Raw genomic sequence first — 20,225 nt, forward strand, 5'->3', positions numbered from 1 at the left:
CATAAACAGTGTAGCTATGATAACTGTCTCCTCTTTGGAATTGGCCTCTGCATACATATTTTAAGTTACCTTTAATCAAAGAAAGCATTCGAAAGAGACTTGAACTGCACAGCCTTCCAAGTCAAAGATTTTCTTTGAAAGTTAAAACATAAATTCTTCCATGAATTTAAAAATATAAGTTCTAGAATATGGAAAGGATATTGAGCGCACATCTTCCAATGGACTATGACATTTGCATGGATCACCTCCCCTCTGGCTCCTTTTCAAAAACCTGAGTCCTCTGGTTAGTGGAGAGTGGGTGAGAGACCTGTATCACCTCCTTTCAGGAAACTCTTTCGAGTTACCAACAGTCACAGATTGCAACTTCTTTCGAGTACAATCACAGTTCTTGGTTTTCCGGGAGTGGGACATGAACCCACAACCCTCTGATTCAAAGGCAAGGGTGCTATGAACTGAGCCACAGCTGACACCAGGAAACTCTTTCGAGTTATCAACAGTCACAGATTGCAACTCTTTCGAGTACAATCACAGTTCTTGGTTTCCGGGAGTGGGACGTGAACCCACAACCCTCTGATTCAAAGGCGAGGGTGCTATGAACTGAGCCACAGCTGACACCTCCCTGACACCAGGAAACTCTTTCGAGTTACCAACAGTCACAGATTGCAACTTCTTTCGAGTACAATCACAGTTCTTGGTTTTTCTAGGAGTGGGATATGAACCCACAACCCTCTGATTCAAAGGCGAGGGTGCTATGAACTGAGCCACAGCTGACACCTCCCTGACACCAGGAAGGCGCACTGAATTAAGTACTAATTGAGCACTTAATTGGGCAGGGGCAGGGTGGAAAGGCTGTCCATGGGCCTTGCTGCCCCAAACTTAATGGTGTCAAGGCGATGGGGACCCCAACTGCCACCCTCCTGCCTGATTAAATGCCCCCACCACCAAACTCGCCTTGTGGGGAGGGCATTAAATGCTGCCCAGGGTCTCTTCATTTACTTTACCAAAATGCCTCATAGTTTTGAACACCTTGGTTAAGACCTCCCCTTAACCTTCTTTGCTCTAACAATACACAACGTGAGGTAACGTTTAACAGCAGCCTTTCCAGCATGAGCCTAATCGCTTTAAATTTAGAACATTATACAATGGGGATTTAGAGGAAACACTGAAAATTCACATTAGCAGATAAATTAATTGCGTTAAGTGTTCTGATTTAGTGGGGGTGGGAAGCCATCAGTGCTCAGTAAAGTCAGCATGCTTGAAACAGTTAGTGAGGGTTAAAAGCCGCACTGCCCAGGAATCAATGGCCCATTCGCAGCTGAATTAGACCGATGCTCTTCATTGTGTCTCCAGTGGTTACAACGAGTGCTTGGAGGTAACTTATTGCAGGAAATGGGAGAGCGTATTTGATCATGAAAACCAGGCAGCGTGTTTTTTTTCCCACTGCCGTAAGCCTCTCATTGCATAACCTTTATAATTCCAGTTTGTGTTGAAAAGCTTCCTGAGAGCCTTAACAGCTTGTTCATCCCCTCACTAAAGTAATCTGCTCCCAGTGCAGTACATGCGTGGAGAGCATTATTCGTTTGCAGGACTGCCTTGTCTAGTTGCCACACTCTCCTCTGATAAGCGTTGCGGAGGGAGCTCAATCCAATGTCGTTCTTATTCCTCCTTCTCTACCTTTAACAGCTGTCAGTGCAGAACCGAACTCGACTGAGCTACATCTCTTTTCAAAACCAAACTCTGACTGTCTGCCCGCCTTGCCCACCCCTCTCCAACTCTCCAGGCAAAAGTTAAAGCGATGGAGACGTTTTTCAGAAGACATTTTAAGAAGACAGAATCTGGCATGTCTGGTATCATGTTGCCCAATCGCTGCCAGCGGGCGGGTAGGCGTGTGAGCAGCACGGTGTCTGGCAGTAAAGTGAGACGCCGTTCAAATGTTGGGATGCCATCGGCATTATTGGTGCAGAGGCGTAGGTCCAGTGTCCAGATGCAGACTCTGCCCCCTCACCTGACCACATCAGGGGGTGGACTCGCCAAGGGCAACATGGCACGCCGAAGGTCCAGCACCACCGCCCTCCACCTCAACCCTAGATTTGCAGTCAAGCAGAAGCGAGGGGGAAAACTGAGAACCATTGACAGCCACCTGGTCGGGCCCTCCATGCTGCTGGCCAGCTTGATTCAGATGACCGAGGAAGAGGAGGGAGAAGCTGGCAGAGTCAAGGACGATTGTGAGATGGAGGTAAATGCCACCCTTAACGATTCAGAGGGCGAAAGCTCTTCTTCAGGAGGCTTGGATGCCTCCGAGTCGTCAGCCGCAGGCAGCAGTTGGAGTGAGTTTGAGGAGGTGGAGTGGAAAGTGGGTACACAAACCCCACTTAGAATTTCAGAGACTTTCCAGCCTTCAGCCTTGTATTACAGGCCTGTTTACACCAAGCCTTTTCTCAGGGCCCCTCGCTGTTTGAGGAGGAACTCCTCCCACCTGCTCCCTGCAGAATCTGTCTACTTTGGGAAAACGACCTACGGATTGTACGGGAATTACCGGAGGACGAACCAGCGCCGGCGGTCTAGCACCACCCTGCTCTCTGGCACGCGCCGGGCATCGGCAGCAGCTTGCAGTCCTCCCGGTGCACCAGAGCTGTACCAGGTGATGCCAGTGGGGAATAGGCGACCATCGCTGAATGTCAGGCGGGTGTCACGTACTCTGCCGCCAAGGTGGAGGCACGGCATTCGCAGAAATTCACTCCACTTGATACACAGGAGCTACACGGCTAAACATCCTCCAGCATGGAACAACTTTCTGTCGTATGTATACTTGTGGTCCACTCGGTTATCTTTTGGAGGAGGTGGGTAGGGTCTTATCAAGATGTGGCGAGCTGGTGGGAGGTGGGTGTCGGTGTAGAGGAATGTTCTTGTTTTTGTTCTCCCTCTTTCCAGGTTAGCTGCCTAAATATACCCATGATCCCACCTTGGTTGTAAAGTGATTCTCTGGGCAGACAGCTGCAGCTGGGTCTCTTGTCCAACTCACCCGAAGTGGTGTGGAGGGGGACCTTCCTCATGTAGATGTTGCTCCCCTGCTAGCCATTGATGAAACTTTAGAAATCCAAGGTTCTTTGAGTTTGAGGTTCTTCAATGGTAAAGCAGAGAACAAAGCCATTCAGCTTATTGTGCCTCTTGTTGAAAATGCTATCCAATTAGTTCCCACCTTCATCCACCCCCCTGTTCTTTCCCCTACAAATTGTCCCTTCAAACAAAGTGACCAAGCTGTAGGATATGAAAGCAAAGAGTCTTGACATTTATGATTTTCCTTTTATTTAGTGAGCAGGGTGACATCATCATTAGGCTCCAAAAGCTGCTAATGGTCTGTTCACAGATGTTAATGGCCACTCCTGGTCAGTGTAGAGCATTCACCATGACAACCGTTTATATCATGTAGGTCAAATGGTAGTCGTTTGGTAGTACAGGACTTGAATATTGCTGAAAAAAGAGACATGCTGTCAAAGCTGTTCACCTTACATTTATTGAGATAGCTCACAAATTACCAACAGTTAAGGGGAACAATAATTTATACTGCATGTGAAGAGAGTGCTGGTTGGCTAGCAAGTGGAGGCATTGCCATGGAGAATGCTGCATGGAACCACTAACTGCCCAGCTTTGTTCAAATTCAAACCGGGCAGGTCGACTCTGTTCAAGGCATTGTCCTGGGGAATGAACCAGGGAATGACTGTTCTGTAAGCTTTTAAGGCGCAATGTGTACACATGTTCCTTCTGTCTGCAAAGGACAGGGCCCTGTGTTTGAATATATGTGGCTTCTAGCATGCGTAAGTGAGCCAAAGCATGAGTCTGACTGCTGATCTTAAATTGGTTTTCAGTGTAATTTTTAGCAGTCAGGCTTGTTTAGCAGGTGTTGTCCAATCACAGAGTCACATCTAATGTTGGACACTGTTTTAAGTTTTGCAAGCACGGGCTGGTGGGCACAGTCAGTACTTTGCCTCTGTCAACAGCCAAAGGGACATTTTGTTTGATACAATCTGTCAGTTATTGGAATGTACTCCCTACACACCTGGCATCACATTGGCACTGAAATTCATATACCACATTGCTGATTTGTGTGATTTGACAGCAGCATCCTGTTAGTGGAGAGTACCACACGTGTTGCTACTGCATAGTAACAGCGTGCAATGGCTAGCTTCACCTGTTTCTCAAATTTTTGGAACACATTACCCTTCCAGGGTCATCTAACAGGATGCTGCCATCAAACCAGAAAGACATTCTGCCTATCACACAAATGAGCAATTTGGTATATGAATTTCAGTGCCAGTGTGTGATGCCAGATATGTAGGCTGTATGTCCAAACGACTGGCGAGTTGCATCAAACAGCACGACCCTTCAGCTGTTGGTAACAGGCAAAGTACTGACCGTACCCAACCAGCCCGTGCTTGCAAAACTCAAAACATAGTGTCCAATGTTAGATGTGATTCTGTGATTGGACAACGCCTGCTAAACTATCCCAATTGTGCTAAGAGTTACAATGAAAACCGATTTAAGATGCTCGCAGTGTGGCTCACTTATGCATGCTAGAAGCCACAAATATTCTCACACACAGCCCTGTCCTTTGCAGACAGAATGAACGTGTACACTTTGTACCTTTATCAACTAAACAAAAGCTTACGGAACAGTCATTCGCCAGGGCAAATTCTTGACCGATCAGAGTTGACCTGCCCAGTTTGAATTTGAACAAAGCTCGGCAGTTAATTGTTCCATGCTGCATTCTCCATGGCAATGCCTCCACCAATCAGAGTCCACTTGCCAACTGATCAGCACTTTCTTCTCATGCAGTATAAATTGTTGTTTCCCCATGACAGTTGATAATCTCTTGAGCTATTCTGATGAGTGCAAGATGAAAAGCTTTGATAGCATGTCTCTTTTTTCAGCAATACTGAAATGATCGTGTTGAGAGTTAATTCATGTATTGGACCTTTTTTGCATTCGACTGAAGTTTCCCCTTTATACAAATGGCACATTATACACGGAGTATTGCATGCAGATAGAAGGATGTTTGAAGCAGGTAATTTAATGTCATCTCCCGAGTCAATAGATTGTGGAAGTGAAGAGATTTAAAAACTTCCTGAATCCACTTCTATCTTTCCATTCTCATTGATTCACATTTCATGCTGATGACACCTGAAGTTACGTTGGAGGAGTTCACTGCTCTCTGCAGTCAAGTGTGTGGCCATCTGTTCCTAAACGATTGTTGAGGGAGACAGTACAGGTGTATCTTGCAAATTTGGGCTAGGAAAGTGGTTTAGCAGGCGTTGTCCAATCACAGGATCACATCTAACATTGGACCTTATGGTGGTGAGATAATGGGGAAGAACAGCAGGGTGTGTTGATAGATTGATGGGTTTTTTAATTGGTATTGATATGATAGGGAAATAAGTGGGAGTGTTAGAAGGTCAAGTCTCAGTTACAAGGTATATGTAAATAGAGCCGTTCAATTAAGTAGGACATGTTTGGGAGCGTGACAGAAATAGAGAGTTTAGGTGTCGGCGCAGTTAAGTAGCTTAGTAAATGGTAACTACAGAAAAGATTTCACAGTCTGAGATTGTGGAGCAATTTAGTGAAATGATTTGAAAGTAGCAACAGGCTTCATATTGCATTCATTTGGCAGTACTGCTGGTATTGTAGCTGGATGTCTCATATCCCCCCTCTAATGGACGTTTGAGGTCCTTTAGCAGCACAACCTTCTGGGATGATAACCTGACCTCTGCGTAAGAAAATGCCAAGGTGAGATTGTGACAGTTATATTAATCCATGGAGTGATTTGTCTCCCCCCCCACCCCCACCTCCCCAAACACCGGCCCACTCTTGGAATGGTGGGATGTTAGAATTAGACCCGTTTATTTCCCCTGCTGTTCTTGCGCAATTGGGTGCCCCATGGGCAATTTCCTGGAGTATTATCTCCTTATTTCTCAAACATTCCCCTTCTTGCCCATCTTTCATTTGATGGGTCTCGTCACTTCTCTCCAATGCCTTCTCAGAGCTCAGCAAGGCTGCATGCCATTCTAGCAGAAGTTTTCTTGTTGTCTGTGCTAGAGGTATATGTGGAAGTGCATTTAATAATAGAGCTTCCCCCAGTAAGTAAAGCTCTTGATGTGATTCAAGAGCAGGATGCTACTCGCATCAATATCAGGAAGGAAGCAATCACAGCTCCCTAAGGCTCATGTTTGTTGAGTTTGGGGATTTGTAATGCCAGGTTCTGTGGGAGAGAGCAATCAAGCAAAAATTCTGAGACATCTTCAGGGATTTTCTAATGATCTTTAAACTTACTTAAGTGGCAGTGAAAACACTGTCCTTTTCCACCTTTTTTGTGGTTTATAGTATATGTACAGTATCTTGGCACTTTTAATATATGAGAAGTGCTGTATTCCTATGTTAAGAGTGTTCTTCATGTTTACCATGTTCTGTGTCAAACCAGGTATGATAATACACGTGTGGCACGGCATGCCAAATGTGTGCACATACTTATAAAATGTAGGAGGTACACATCCCATATCCCATTCTATTGATAATGTGCACAGAATATTGTGCGCTCTTTTGTTGGCTACATAATGTGCTGTGTGCCTTTCTTCAGTGATGTGTACAAGGCGTGCCTATTCTCTGAAGAGTATTACCTGAAAGTGATACCCCTTTGGATGTAGGTTGCCGTTCTGGCAGGTATTGTGATTGCTTTCCTGCAGATTCCTGATCCAAGCATCCAACATCCATTTTATTGCTGGAATTAAGAATTTGCCCAGTACTTGTTACTGAAGAGCCCTGTTACCTGTGCTGGCAATACTTCCCAGTTCAGCACCTGAGCCAAAGAACTGGGTGTGGCACGAGAAGGGTATATGTGATACTCAGAACAACACTTAATCAGGGGGGAATTATGCACCCATCAGGAACAAAGCATTTGCTTCCATACCTGTGAAGACCACCCTAGTGTCTAATTCACAACATCTGCCCCCTATTGTGCTTAAAGTGTTGAAATCGATCCGTGTGATTGAAGTCTTTCAAAAAGTGGGAATAGGAATAAAGAGCTTGGGGGAGTATTGAGCTGTTCCACTTGTTTGGCCCATATCTGGATACCGGAGAGGCCCTGAGACAGTTTCTCTATTGGCAATAAAAGTACACGTTGGATGTAATTTTAACATAACCTGCTCATTTGGAAACTGATGGGATTAGATGCAAAGCTGCTTTTTATAACCTATTTGATTTGAATCCCCTTTGAAGTCAATCATGGAGGAGTGTGAAACCAGAATTTCACTCTATTCCATTATTTGCAGCCCTGTGAATGAGGGTAAAGTCATCGCTGGCGTCTGTTAAATCTGAGATTATGGCAAAGCCTAGTGTTGTTACAAACAATGACTGACTGACACAAAGCTTGAGAGAGTTACTTGTTGAGTTAAGTGGTGTTGCACTTGTAACCATTATAACGTTGTTGTTGTGTTACGCTGCGGCTTTTGAGAAGAGGATGTACATTGTTTAAGTAAAAGATGAGAAAATGAACCCAAGGAAAAACACTCTTCTCTGATTTATTTCAGAAAAGCCATCGCTAAATCTGGACTCCAGCACCTGGTGCCTCAGCCGAACCCGCAGCTTGCTCTTCGGCAGGATTCAGATCGGGAAGTACGTAGCACAGTAGATTGGACGGTGAGTATGTGGTAATTCCAACAGACTAAATGCAATCCATTCACCCCCATTGTAAACAATCCCACTGTACCAAACCCCATCCCACTGTAAACAATCCCACTGTACCAAACCCCATCCCACTGTAAACAATCCCACTGTACCAAACCCCATCCCATTGTAAACAATCCCACTGTACCAAACCCCATCCCATTGTAAACAATCCTACTGTACCAAACCCCATCCCATTGTAAACAATCCCACTGTACCAAACCCCATCCCATTGTAAACAATCCCACTGTACCAAACCCCATCCCATTGTAAACAATCCCACTGTACCAAACCCCATCCCATTGTAAACAATCCCACTGTACCAAACCCCATCCCATTGTAAACAATCCCACTGTACCAAACCCCATCCCATTGTAAACAATCCCACTGTACCAACCCAATCCCATTGTAAACAATCCCACTGTACCAAACCCCATCCCACTGTAAATAATCCCAGGTGCCCAAATGCTTTGAATTTTATAATTCAGATTCCTGTTGTTTACGCTAAATCTGAAGATATTCACTCTGGGATGTCAGTGCCAACTTAATAGTTTCTGGTGAAATGATGAGCCTTTTAAATGTTAACCCAATAGCAAAGCCAGGTTTTATTGGTGGTTTGTGGGAGGGGGTTGGTTGGCAAGTGAGACACACAATAGTTCCAGATTGAGTGTACATTCCTGGGTGTCATGCTGCCACTCTGAACTAATCTGATGATTCCTCGGGATTGGTTACAGGCATTTGTTTGGCTTGGATAGTGCAAACACGTTATTTTATTAATTAGAATCTATTTTTAGATTTATCTTTATTAATCAGAGGCCAGCAGGAAGCCATGTCTCATTCGCTGTACTGGGGGTTGCATCAGTTTGAGGTTAGAGTTTCCTCTCCTGAGAAAGCAGGGGATTTTTTTTTTATATTTGTAAAGCAATTTTTAAAAAAATGCCGTATTCAAAACATCTGTCTAATTTATTCATCTTCCTTAAGGAGACTGATGCCTTTTGGCTAAGATCACGCTGTAGAACTATGGTAAGAATATCAGTGTTTCAGTGGTCCTATCATTGCGGGTATTAGTGCCAGGACAGCAGAGCTGAAGGCTTGTCTCAACGGTTCTCTATGCTCTGCCCTGGAACAAAACTGCACCTGGAGTCAGGGTTGAGGACCGAGGGTGGGAACAGATGTATTGGTTTCCACTGTTGTGTATTGTCTGCGGCTCAGTTGGGTAGCACTGTTGCCTCTGATTCAAGCTTGTCGTTTCGAGACCCACGCTAGGGATTTGAGTGTTAACCTGGATTCTGTGCTCTAGTGCAGTACTGAGGTAGTGCTGCACTGTCTGAGGCACCTTAAACCTGGGCTCTATCAGCCCTCTGAGATTGATGTAAACATAATCTTGATATTCCGTGGCATTATTCGAAGAAGAGCAGGGGTGTTTTCCCTAGTGTCCTGGCAATATTTACCTCCCACCTATTATTACTAAAATATATTTTCTGATTCCTTAACTCATTTCTGTTTGAAGGGGAGCTTGATGTGTGGAAATTGTGTGCTGCATTTCCTACATTACAACAGCAATTACAATTCTAAAAGCACTTAATTGGCTGTAAAGCTCTTTGGGATGCCCTGAGATTGTGAAAGGAGCTATATAAATGCAAGTTCTTACTTTCTTTTTCACATCCTGGTTGAGTCCTCTATATTTTGAGAACCTTCCTAACATCAATCTACCTCCTGCCCCCTGCACTGCTGCACTGTCACTTCACACAGAGATTAAAACATGTTTATCACTGCAGTTTTGTCAGAAATTATTGGGAATTGGACAAAGTCAGTTTGCATTTTAATCCCGACTCCGAAGGTCACGATTCAAGTTAGAATGTGAGTAGTTTGAAGCCTTTCCGGATATAGTGATCAGAAATGTAAACAACTTAGTTCCTCCTGGTTTCACTAAAAGCACTAGTTAAATTTTGTGGTCGGCACACATCGCAAGTTTCAGCCTATAGCTTACAATTATCGCTGTTACTTATCTCATGACAGAGCTCCATGAGGACAAATGTTCAGAGAGGAACCAAGGTGAATGGAACTTCTGTTCATCACCTCCACAAACTCCAGTTCACTAAAGCGCATGCTTTTTTGTGTCTATTTGCATATAATGAACAATGGATCTCTAAGTCAATGGTGAAAGTCAATTTAATGACCTATGACTAATCTAGATATTGCTTGGTTTAACACAGAGCGTGCTTTTAATTCACTCAAACATCCTTCCAAAATAATTATTTAAAAATAATCCCATCTTCGCACCTATAAAACTGATGCCACCCAGTTTCTCTTGGCATCTCTGATGCATCACTTCAGCTAGATGTCTGCCCGGATTGGGTTGAGCTGCTTCTCCATATCTGAGCTGTTCAAGTACACTGATGGGCAGTGTGGTGCAGCATTTATACTTATCCACGAACAATGGGCTGAGTTTGTCTGCTCTTGCAGAGATGGGTTTGGAGGCAGGACCAGGAGTGAAATTAGAATGGCTCCCCAACGCGACCCTGCCTCCAAGTGATCATTGACGGAGGAGGGGTGTGACTGGAACTGGCTACCCTCTTGGTAACTTATCAGAGTTACCTAAGTGCCCAGTTGGGGGCAAATTGGTGACACACCCAGGACCTTCCTGACTGTGTGGGTGGGCCACCTGCTGAGGCCAAGCCCAGACATTGCCTAGAGGCAGCTCCCAGTGGGGTATGGGTGGAGGCCCAGAAGCTATTGTGCCTCCATTAAACCACCCCCCCCCCACCAACCCGCTTAACCGTGGGTTCCCGAGGGTCACAACCATGATCACAGGCCAACCTATCAAGTGGTTCCCCCGCCACAATGGCAGCCAGAAAGCAGCTGCGGCCACACCTTTTTTAGAATTCCTCAGAGGGCATCTCCATCTTGAGGTGCCCTCATGTTTTCCTACCTGCATCGACAGCATCCACCTTTCCCAGTCAGGATGCCATCCAGATGTCACTGATTGGGCCTCCCTGGTCTGCCTGCTATTCTTAATGGGATGGGGCAGTTGGAAATGGTGTCTGATGTCCTGATATGCATGGTGGATTTTTGACCTGAATTGAGTGCAACGTCGGAGTCCTGAGGATCATGGGAAAACCCAGCCTGATGTCATAATGGTGGGACGTGTATACCTCTGGAATTTTGCCCTCTTAGCAAGTTTCACCATCTTCTGTTTTGCCATACAAGATATGAGGTAGTTGGTAAAGTGCATGTCTCACTCTGTAGGGAGGACAGGGAAGGCTGTTGTGGTCCTCATAGTGCCACTGGAAGCGGGTTACTGGCCTATGTTCTAATCTGGAGAATGATGGGTAATGTTGAATGGTGGGGAATTGTTCAGATGTGTAGAATGTAGAATTACAATTACCATGCCTCACCCTATATGACCCTTTGTTTTATTTAATTTGATATAAAAAATGTTCCTCATCTTGACTGTTCTGCCCACAGTTTCCTTGTGTTTGGAATTTGGGAATGAATGAGAAACAAACCTGAACCCACTGTATCAAACCCCATCACATTGTAAACAATCCTGCTGTTGGGATTGCTTGGAGATATATCGCCGTTCCTTCACTGTCGCTGGGTCAAAATCCAGGAACACTCTTCCTAACAGCACCGTGGGTGTACCTACACCACATGTACTGCAGCGGTTCAAGAAGGCAGCTCACCACCACCTTCTCAAGGGCAACTAGGGATGGGCAATAAATGCTGACCCAGCCAGCGAAGCCCACATCCTGTGAATGAGTAAAAAAATACTGTACCAAACCCCATCCCACCGTAAACAATCCCACCGTAAACAATCCCACCGTAAACAATCCCACTGTACCAAACCACATCCCACTGTAAACAATCCCACTGCACCAAACCCCATCCCATTGTAAACAATCCCACTGCACCAAACCCCATCCCATTGTAAACAATCCCACTGCACCAAACCCCATCCCATTGTAAACAATCCCACTGCACCAAACCCCATCCCATTGTAAACAATCCCTGCACCAAACCCCATCCCATTGTAAACAATCCCTGCACCAAACCCCATCCCATTGTAAACAATCCCACTGCACCAAACCCCATCCCATTGTAAACAATCCCACTGTACCAAACCCCATCCCATTGTAAACAATCCCACTGTACCAAACCCCATCCCATTGTAAACAATCCCACAGTACCAAACCCCATCCCATTGTAAACAATCCCACTGTACCAAACCCCATCCCATTGTAAACAATCCCACTTTACCAAACCCCATCCCATTGTAAACAATCCCACTGTACCAAACCCCATTCCCATTGTAGACAATCCCACTGTACCAAACCCCATCCCATTGTAAACAATCCCACTGTACCAAACCTCCTTCTGTGCTGCGCTGTGGTCTGGTTTGGTATGTTCTTGTATGCTTTGCCTGAAGGCAAATTCATTGATCATTGCCGGCTGGTGCTTTATCCTGTGGCATTTTCTTAGCAATTTTTTTTGGCAGTTGTGGTTTGCCATTGCCTCCCACTCACAGGGGCAGGACAAGAAGGCAGGTCGACCTCAGCCAGAGCAGGAAGGAAACCCATGCTGTTGGCGCTATTCTGAACCACATGCTCCTCACCTAGCCAACTGAGCTAACCGGCCGTCTGCTCCCACTATATACAGACTCAAAGACCTCTGTGCACTCTATCTGAGCAGTCCTCTCCAGGCCCACCCTTTCTTCCTCTGACTCTAGGTTATTGCTTTTTCTCTACCCCTTCCACTCCCATCATCAGAGGCTGGTCTAAATCCTTTCAGTCTCCTTTCCTCTCTTGTGGAATTTTTTCCTTATCCTTCCTCCTTGCTGTCTGTCTCTATCTCTGTGCTTTCAAAGGTTTCCTTATGACCACTGTGTCTGACTGTACCTTCCGCCTCTCCTACCCCCTGAAGTTCCTCCTCTGCTCCCAGAATCTTGTGCCCTGTAAGAAGTGTTCAATCATAACGTTACACGAGGAATGTTACACGAATGTAGAGTTATTGTTTAAACCAGTGGAGCTTTGCCACTGCATTGGGCGTGGGGTTAATCCAACTCTGCCAAAATACAGTGACAAAACAGATAGTAAGAGCTACAAAGAAGAATGAAAAGAAACTTAAAAGGGATTTCAAAATCAACCAAATGAGTTTACAATGATATTTAGAAAAAAGACTGCTCAAGAGTATTGTATGGGGCCCTTGAAAGCTGGTAACAGTGATATTGCCAATGAAAATAAAGCAATAGTGGACTTGTTGAGTAACTACTTTGCACCAGTATTTATAGTGGAGGAAGTGGTCAGTGTGCAAGACACCGCAAGGAAATTAATACAGAATCAGGGTTGGGAGCTCATCAAAAATTACATAAGCAAATCTTTTTTATTCGTTCATGGGGCTAGGCCGGTGTTGATTGCCCATCCCTAATTGCTCTTGAGAAGGTGGTGGTGAGCTGCCTTTTTGAACCACTGCAGTCCATGTGGTGTAGGTACACCCACAGTGCTGTTAGGGAGGGAGTTCCAGGATTTTGACCCAGCGACAGTGAAGGAACGGCGATATATTTCCAAGTCAGGATGGTGTGTGACTTGGAGGGGAACTTCCAGGTGGCGGCATTTATCTGCTGCCCTTGTCCTTCTAGTTGGGAGTGGTCATGGGTTTGGAAGGTGCTGTCTAAGGAGCCTTGGTGAGTTCCCGCAGTGCATCTTGTATATGGTACACACTGCTGCTACTGTGCGTCGGTGGTGGAGTGAGTGAATGTTTGTGGATGGGATGCCAGTCAAGTGGGCTGCTTTGTCCTGGACGGTGTCAAGCTTCTAGAGTGTTGTGGGAGCTGCGCTCATCCAGGCAAGTGGAGACTATTCCATCACACTCCTGACTTGTGCCTTGTAGATGGTGGACAGGCTTTGGGGAGTCAGGAGGTGAGTTACTCGCCGCAGGATTCCTAGTTTCTGACCTGCTCTTGTAGCCACAGTATTTATATGGCTATTCTAGTACAGTTTCTGGTCAATGATAACCCCCAGGATGTTGATAGTAGGGGATTCAGTGATGGTAATGCCATTGAACGTCAAGGGACCATGGTTAGATTCTCTCTTGTTGCAGACAGCCATTCATGACGGGATGTGGCAGGACTGCAGAGTTTACATCTGATTGTTGGTTGTGAAATTGCTTAACTCTGTCTATCACTTGCTGCTTATGCTGTTTGGCATGCAAGTAGTCCTGTGTTATACCTTCACCAGGTTGATACCTCATTTTTAGGTATGCCTGGTGCTGCCCCTGGCATGCCCTCCTGCACTCTTCATTGAACCAGGGTTGATTCCCTGGCTTGATGGCTATGGTAGAGCGGAGGATATGCCGGGCCATGAGGTTACAGATTGTGTTTGAGTACAATTCTGCTGCTGCTGATGGCCCACAGCACCTCATGGATGCCCAGTCTTGAGTTGCTAGATCTGTTCGAAATCTTCCCCATTTAGCATGGTAAATGCCACACAACATGATGGAGGGTATCCTCAATGTGAAGACGGGACTTGGTCTCCACAACAACTATGCGGTGGTCACTCTTAACGATACTGTCATGGACAGATGTGTCTGCGGCAGGCAGGTTGGTGAGGATGAGGTCAGCTATGTTTTTCCCTCTTGGTTCCCTCATCACCTATTGCAGACCCAGTCTGCAGTGGTGCTACTGACCCACTCTTGGTGATGGACATTGAAGTCCCCCACCCAGATTACATCTGTGCCCTTGCCACCCTCAGTGGCAAGTGGAGGAGCACTGATTGATCAGTTGAGGGCGATGGTACGCAGTGATCAGGAGGTTTCCTTGCCCATGTTTGACCTGGTGCCATGAGATTTCAAGGGGTCTGGAGTCGATGTTGAAGACTCCCAGGGCAACTTCTTCCTGACCTGTATACCACTGTGCCTCTATCTCTGCTGGGTCTGTCTTGCCGGTGGGACGGGACATACCCGAGTATGGTGATGGCAGAGTTTGGGACATTATCTGTAAGGTATGATTCCATGAGGATGACTATGCCAAGTTGATGCTTGACTAGTCTGTGAGACAGCTCTCCCAATTTTGGCACTAGTGTCCAGATGTTAGTAAGGAGGACTTTGCAGGGTCGACAGAGCTGAGATTGCTGTTGTTGTTTCTGGTGCCTAGGTCAATGCCGGTGGTCTGTCTGGTGTCATTCCTTATTAAGTTGTTTTTAGCAATTTGATACAACTGAGTGACTTGCTAGACCATTTCAGAGGATATTTAAGAGTCAACCACATTGCTGTGGGTCTGGAGTCACATGTAGGCCAGACCAGGTAAGGCCGACAGATTTCTTTCACCAAAGGACATTAGTGAACCAGATGGGTTTTTACATAAATTGACAATGATTTCATGGCCATCATTGGACTTTTAATTCCAGGCTTGTATTGAATTCAAATTCCACCATGGTGGGATTCGAACTCAGGGCCCCCAGAGCATTACGCTGGGTCCCTGGAATACTAATTAGTGATAATAGAACTACGTCACTGTCTCCCCAAGAAAGTGCTATCTAAGGAGCCTTGCTGAATTCCTGCAGTGCACCTTGCAGTGTACACACTGCTACCACTGTGCATCGGTGATGGAGGGAGTGAATGTTTGTGGATGTGGTGCCAATCAAGTGGGCTGCTTTGTTCTGGATGGTGTCAAGCTTCTTGAGTGTTGTGGGAGCTGCACTCATCCAGGCAAGTGGGGAGTATTCCATCACACTTCTGACTTGTGCCTTGTAGATGGTGGACAGACTTTGAGGAGTCAGGATGTGAGTTCTTGCCACAGGATTCCTAGCCTCTGACCTGCTCTTGTAGCTGCAGTGTTTATATGGCTAGTCCAGTTCAGTTTCTGGTCAATGGTAATCCCCGGATGATGATATTAGGGGATTCGGTGATGGTAACGCCATTGAATGTCAAGGGGCGATGGTTGTATTCTCTCTTGTTGGAGATGGTCATTCCCTGGCACTTGTGTATCGTGAATGTTACTTGCCACTTGTCAGCCCAAGCCTGGATATTGTCCAGATCTTGCTGCATTTGGACATGGACTGCTTCACTATCTGAGGAGTTGCGAATGATGCTGAACATTGTGCAATCATTAGTGAACATCCCCACTTCTGACCTTATGATGGAAGGAAGGTCATTGATGAAGGAGTTGAAGATGGTTGAGCGGAGGACACTTACCTGAGGAACTCCTGCAGTGATGTCCTGAAGCTGAGATGATTGACTTCCAACAACCGCAACCATCTTTCTTTGAGCTAGACAGGGAGAGAAATCATGAGCCCTGGTACTTCTCCTGTTTCCAGGCCCCTCATTCAGTAATCAAATAACAGTAATGAAGAAAATAATGGCACTATAAGGTAATGAAGTCCCAATACCAGATGAACTCCCCCAGGTTTTAAAAGAAGTGGGTGTGAACATGCAGATGCCCTGACTATAATCTTGCAACGTTCTCTCAATTCAAAAACCAATTTTTAGATTGGAAAATTTCCCAAGTCCCGACCCTATTTTAAAAAGGTGATGCAGTGAGTTTGAGAAATTACAGGCCTAACATCAACTGTCAGGAATTACTAAAGTCTACAGTTAAGGATAGAGTGACTTAATGCCTTAATAGTTTGCTGCTGATCAGGGAGAATCAGCATAGATTTGTAAAGGGGCAGGTTCTGTCTGAAACCTCAGGGAATCTTTTGAAGAGATGACTAAAGTAGTGGACAAGGGAATATCTATGAATGGTATTTATAAGGACTTTCCGAAGGTATTTGATAGTGTGTCTCATAAGAGGCAGTTATCTAAAGCTGAAATTCATGGAATGGAAGACAAATTATTATCCTGGTTAGGAGGTTGGCTGAGTGGCAGGAGGCAGAGATTAGGGAAAATGGACAGGTAGTGAGCAGGATGTGACTAATGGTGTCTTACAAGGATCTGTGTTGGGGCCTCAACTATTCACTGTTTATTAACAAATTAGACGATGGGATAGAAAGCCACATTTCTAAATTTGCCGATGACACAAAAATAGGCAGCATTTTAAACTCTGTAGCCAGAAACACAAAATTGCAAAGAGATAATGACAGATTTAGTGAATGGGAAAAGTTGTTGCAAATGGATTTCAAGGTAGGCAAATGTGACCTCATGCACATTAAACCTGAAAAGGATAAAACAGGGTACTTTCTAATTGGTGCAAAGCTAGAAATAGTGGTGGTCCAAAGAGACCTTGGTACAGAAAAATATTCAAAAAGGCTAATGGAAGATGCTGGCCTTTATATCTTGAGGACTCGAATACGCGGGGGTTAGAAGCCATGCTTCAGCTATACAAAGCCCTGGCCAAACTGCACCTGGAGTTACTGAGAGCAATTCTGGGCACCACACCTTAGGAAGAATATATTAACTTTGAAGGGAGTGCAGCACAGATTTACCATATTAATGTCTGGGTTTTAAAGGTTATATTATAAGGATAGATTAAAGAAACTTGATTTATAGTCCCTGGAATTCAGAAGATTAAGGTGTGGTTTGATCCCAAGTTTTTCAGATGATATGGAACAGATGAGGTGGAAATTCTGCTAGCTCAGGAATCTAAGACGAGGGGATATAGCCTAAAAATTGGAGCCAAACCTTTCAGGAGTGAAGTTAGGAAACATTTCTGTATTCAAAAGGGTAGTAGAAGTTTAGAACTTTCTTCCACGAATGCCAATTTGTGCTAGACCAGCTGTTAATCTTAAATCTGTGACTGACAGCTTTTGTTAGCCAAAGGTATTTAGGGATATGGGATAAGGCCAGTTATATGGAATGAGGTTACAGGTCAGCCATGCTCTCATTGAATGACAGGACAATTTCTGTTCCTTTGTTCCTAACTGTTAAATTATAGGGACACCTGAGGGACTACAGTGCAGGTGCATATGTTCAAAATGGTACAGTAAACTGGGTGAGCCAAATACCCTGACAGACTGTATCTTCTGCAGGGTTCCTCCTTTGGAACTCTCTTACCAGGGACCATGCTGAATTTGGAGCCCAGTCAGCAGAATGTGAATTCAGTTCTATTTTCTGTTTACTGGGTTTCTCGGTTCATTATCATTCTTGGACCCTTTTTCATTTAGGAAGGGATGAATAATGGGCCCCACCTCCACCTGCAAGCCCCCCCCCGCCACTCCATAGGTGTAGAGAAGCCCCTCTGCCCCCGGCATAGAGCTCCGTCAGCATTCAATCCACAAGCTGAAGCAGGTTCTTTGCCGCTATGAAAGTTGGATTTTAGAAAAGCCTCTCGCTACACAAAAGCATGATTTTATTTTGGTCTCTCTCTCTCTCTCTCTCTCTTTTCTCCTCCCCCCGCCCGCCCGCTACCTCCTCGCTCTGTCTGGTGGTTTCAGTTGCAGACTTGTCTCAGTAATTCACAAGCTGCCTATAGTTCATAATTTGCGAGTGTCCCTGATTTCAAGGTGCAGCTTGTATTAATTATAATGTAAGTAATTTGGGACTGTCAGTAAGTGTCCATGTTTTGCAGGTGTCTGTTTTAGAAGTGGAACCTTGTGCTTTGTGTCCAGTTTCAGAGCAGCATTGGCAACAAACTGGGAGCAGATTAACCAACCCACTCCTTCAGATAGTTTTAAAAAAAAATCTTTCATGGGATGTGGGTGTCACTGGCAAGACCAGCATTTGTTGCCCATCCCTAATTGCCCTTGAACTGAGTGGCTTGGCACAGCATTTCTGAGGGCAGTTAAGAGTCAACCACATTGCTGTAGGTCTGGAGTCACCTGTAGGCTGGGCCAAGTAAGGATGGCAGGTTTCCTTCCCTAAAGGACATTAATGAACCAGACTAGCTTTTAATTCCAGATTTATTAACTGAATTTAAATTCCACCAGCTGCCATGGTGGGATTAGAACCCATGTCCCCAGAGCGTTAGCCTGAACTTCTGGTTTGCTAGTCCATTGACTTGATCACGACACCATCATCTCCACTCCATGTGTGTCACTGGAAGACAAAGGAAAGGAGGCTGGGAGCTTGACCCTTACAAAAATGAATCCTGAAATAAGTTGACTCTTTGATTGCTCTGTGTGTCACCGATCGGGTATGTGCCTTTTACTGTGATTGGCAGCAAGCAATTTGACCAAGAGGTTTTGGGGACTTCAATCAGGCTCGATCCTGTCCTTCTCCCAATGCCACCCATACCTGCTAGGTCGCCATCGAGAATGTTAACTATAGCAGACCTTTCTCTTCCTGAGACCATTTGTAACAGACTTTACTGCCCGTGCCCTCCCAGCGCTGGCATCTCCAAACGCACATTATAAAGCGTGCGGAGGCTTTTGGTGATTGTCCTCATTGGTCGTCGAACTAATCTGTTTCCTCTGGTGTTATGTTTCTTAGGAGAATGCACAGTATGGTGAGCACATCTGGTTTGAGACCAATGTTTCGGGAGATTTCTGTTACGCTGGGGAGCAAAACTGTGTCGCAAAAATGCTGGTGAGTATCAGCAGCTGTTTGACAGTGGTTTATAGCATAGAGATTAGTGCATGTGCTGCTATGTGAAAACTCCCTATATTTTAGCAAAATGATCCTGACACACTCAGAAGCACCATGAAAGCTCAGGTGGCCCGTTAGATACTGCACCCATATACAGTAGAACTATAGGACAGTATTGTCCAATTCATTAGCTATTAGCTACTAATGATAGTCCTGTAAATAATGAGTGGGTATATGACTGCACAGCTGAATGGGAATTTACAATTAAGGACTCCTTTCATAGTCTACTTAATAAAAATGAGTCTTTGTCAATGTTAAATAAAATTTTTATTTGGGAAATCACCATATAATGGAGCTATTTTCAGAAATGTTTAAACACACACAAACTGTATTATTCTCTGAGAACAATAAGTGTCTCATCTCTGCGCTCTGACTCTTTCTCCATCACCTGCTCTCTCCCTGTTTTTTTAATTAATATTATAGTCAGTGCTCCTTTGGATTTTTCTCTTTTGTTCCTCCAAAGATGTAAGTACACCGCCCCACAAACTCTTCCTCTGCTCTACGTCCTCGCTGTGTTAAAGTCAAGACTCGTTGCACAATCTCCTGCTCTAACACATTCTTCCTCAGGGCCAAATATGGAACTCCTTACCCCTCTCACTTTTCACATACTCATATCGCCTACAGGCTTTTAACTGCTTCTGCCCTACTGCTCCCAACCATGGTTTGCTGCACTGTGGTTCTTGGCCAGTCAGGCAAGTTTCTTAAAGCAAAGTACACTCCTAGTTAAGCCAGGAGGTGTAAATGTTTAGCTATGTGCGCGCACAGACACACCGTTTGGTGGGATGGGGGTGGGGGGGGGGGGTCATAAAGCAATCGCTTATGATCAAATTTACATTGAAACTTTAAGGAACTTGACATGTTTATGTGATTTTAAAACCAGGGTTAACTCTTTCTCATTGCTTAATACTGCCCTCCAGTGGCCAGATCCCATGTCTGCGATTGTTTGGTGTTGAATTCAGACATGTGTTGGTTATCCCAGGAAGATATTTTATTCA

General features: G+C 45.1%; 1 protein-coding gene across 10 annotated transcripts in view; it reads left to right on the forward strand.

The window, feature by feature from the left end:
- The window catches only part of dgkza (diacylglycerol kinase, zeta a), a 562,825-nt gene that overhangs the window by 310,420 nt on the left and 232,180 nt on the right, over positions 1 to 20,225 (forward strand). For 7 of the 10 annotated variants that reach the window (XR_013577554.1, XM_078548882.1, XM_078548886.1 and 4 more), the window contains exons 2-4: positions 1,684 to 2,799; positions 7,578 to 7,686; positions 19,075 to 19,170. Coding sequence is in view for 9 of the 10 variants with exons in the window: in XM_078548882.1 (XP_078405008.1) it covers positions 1,796 to 2,799; positions 7,578 to 7,686; positions 19,075 to 19,170 (1,209 nt within the window). In the remaining variant the exon portion in view is untranslated. The remainder of the gene's footprint in view (positions 1 to 1,683; positions 2,800 to 7,577; positions 7,687 to 19,074; positions 19,171 to 20,225) is intronic. The other 3 variants (XM_078548888.1, XM_078548889.1, XM_078548890.1) reach the window with 1 other exon arrangement.

The sequence above is a fragment of the Cetorhinus maximus genome, chromosome 9 (assembly GCF_964194155.1).
Source record: "Cetorhinus maximus chromosome 9, sCetMax3.hap1.1, whole genome shotgun sequence".
NCBI lineage: Eukaryota > Metazoa > Chordata > Chondrichthyes > Lamniformes > Cetorhinidae > Cetorhinus > Cetorhinus maximus.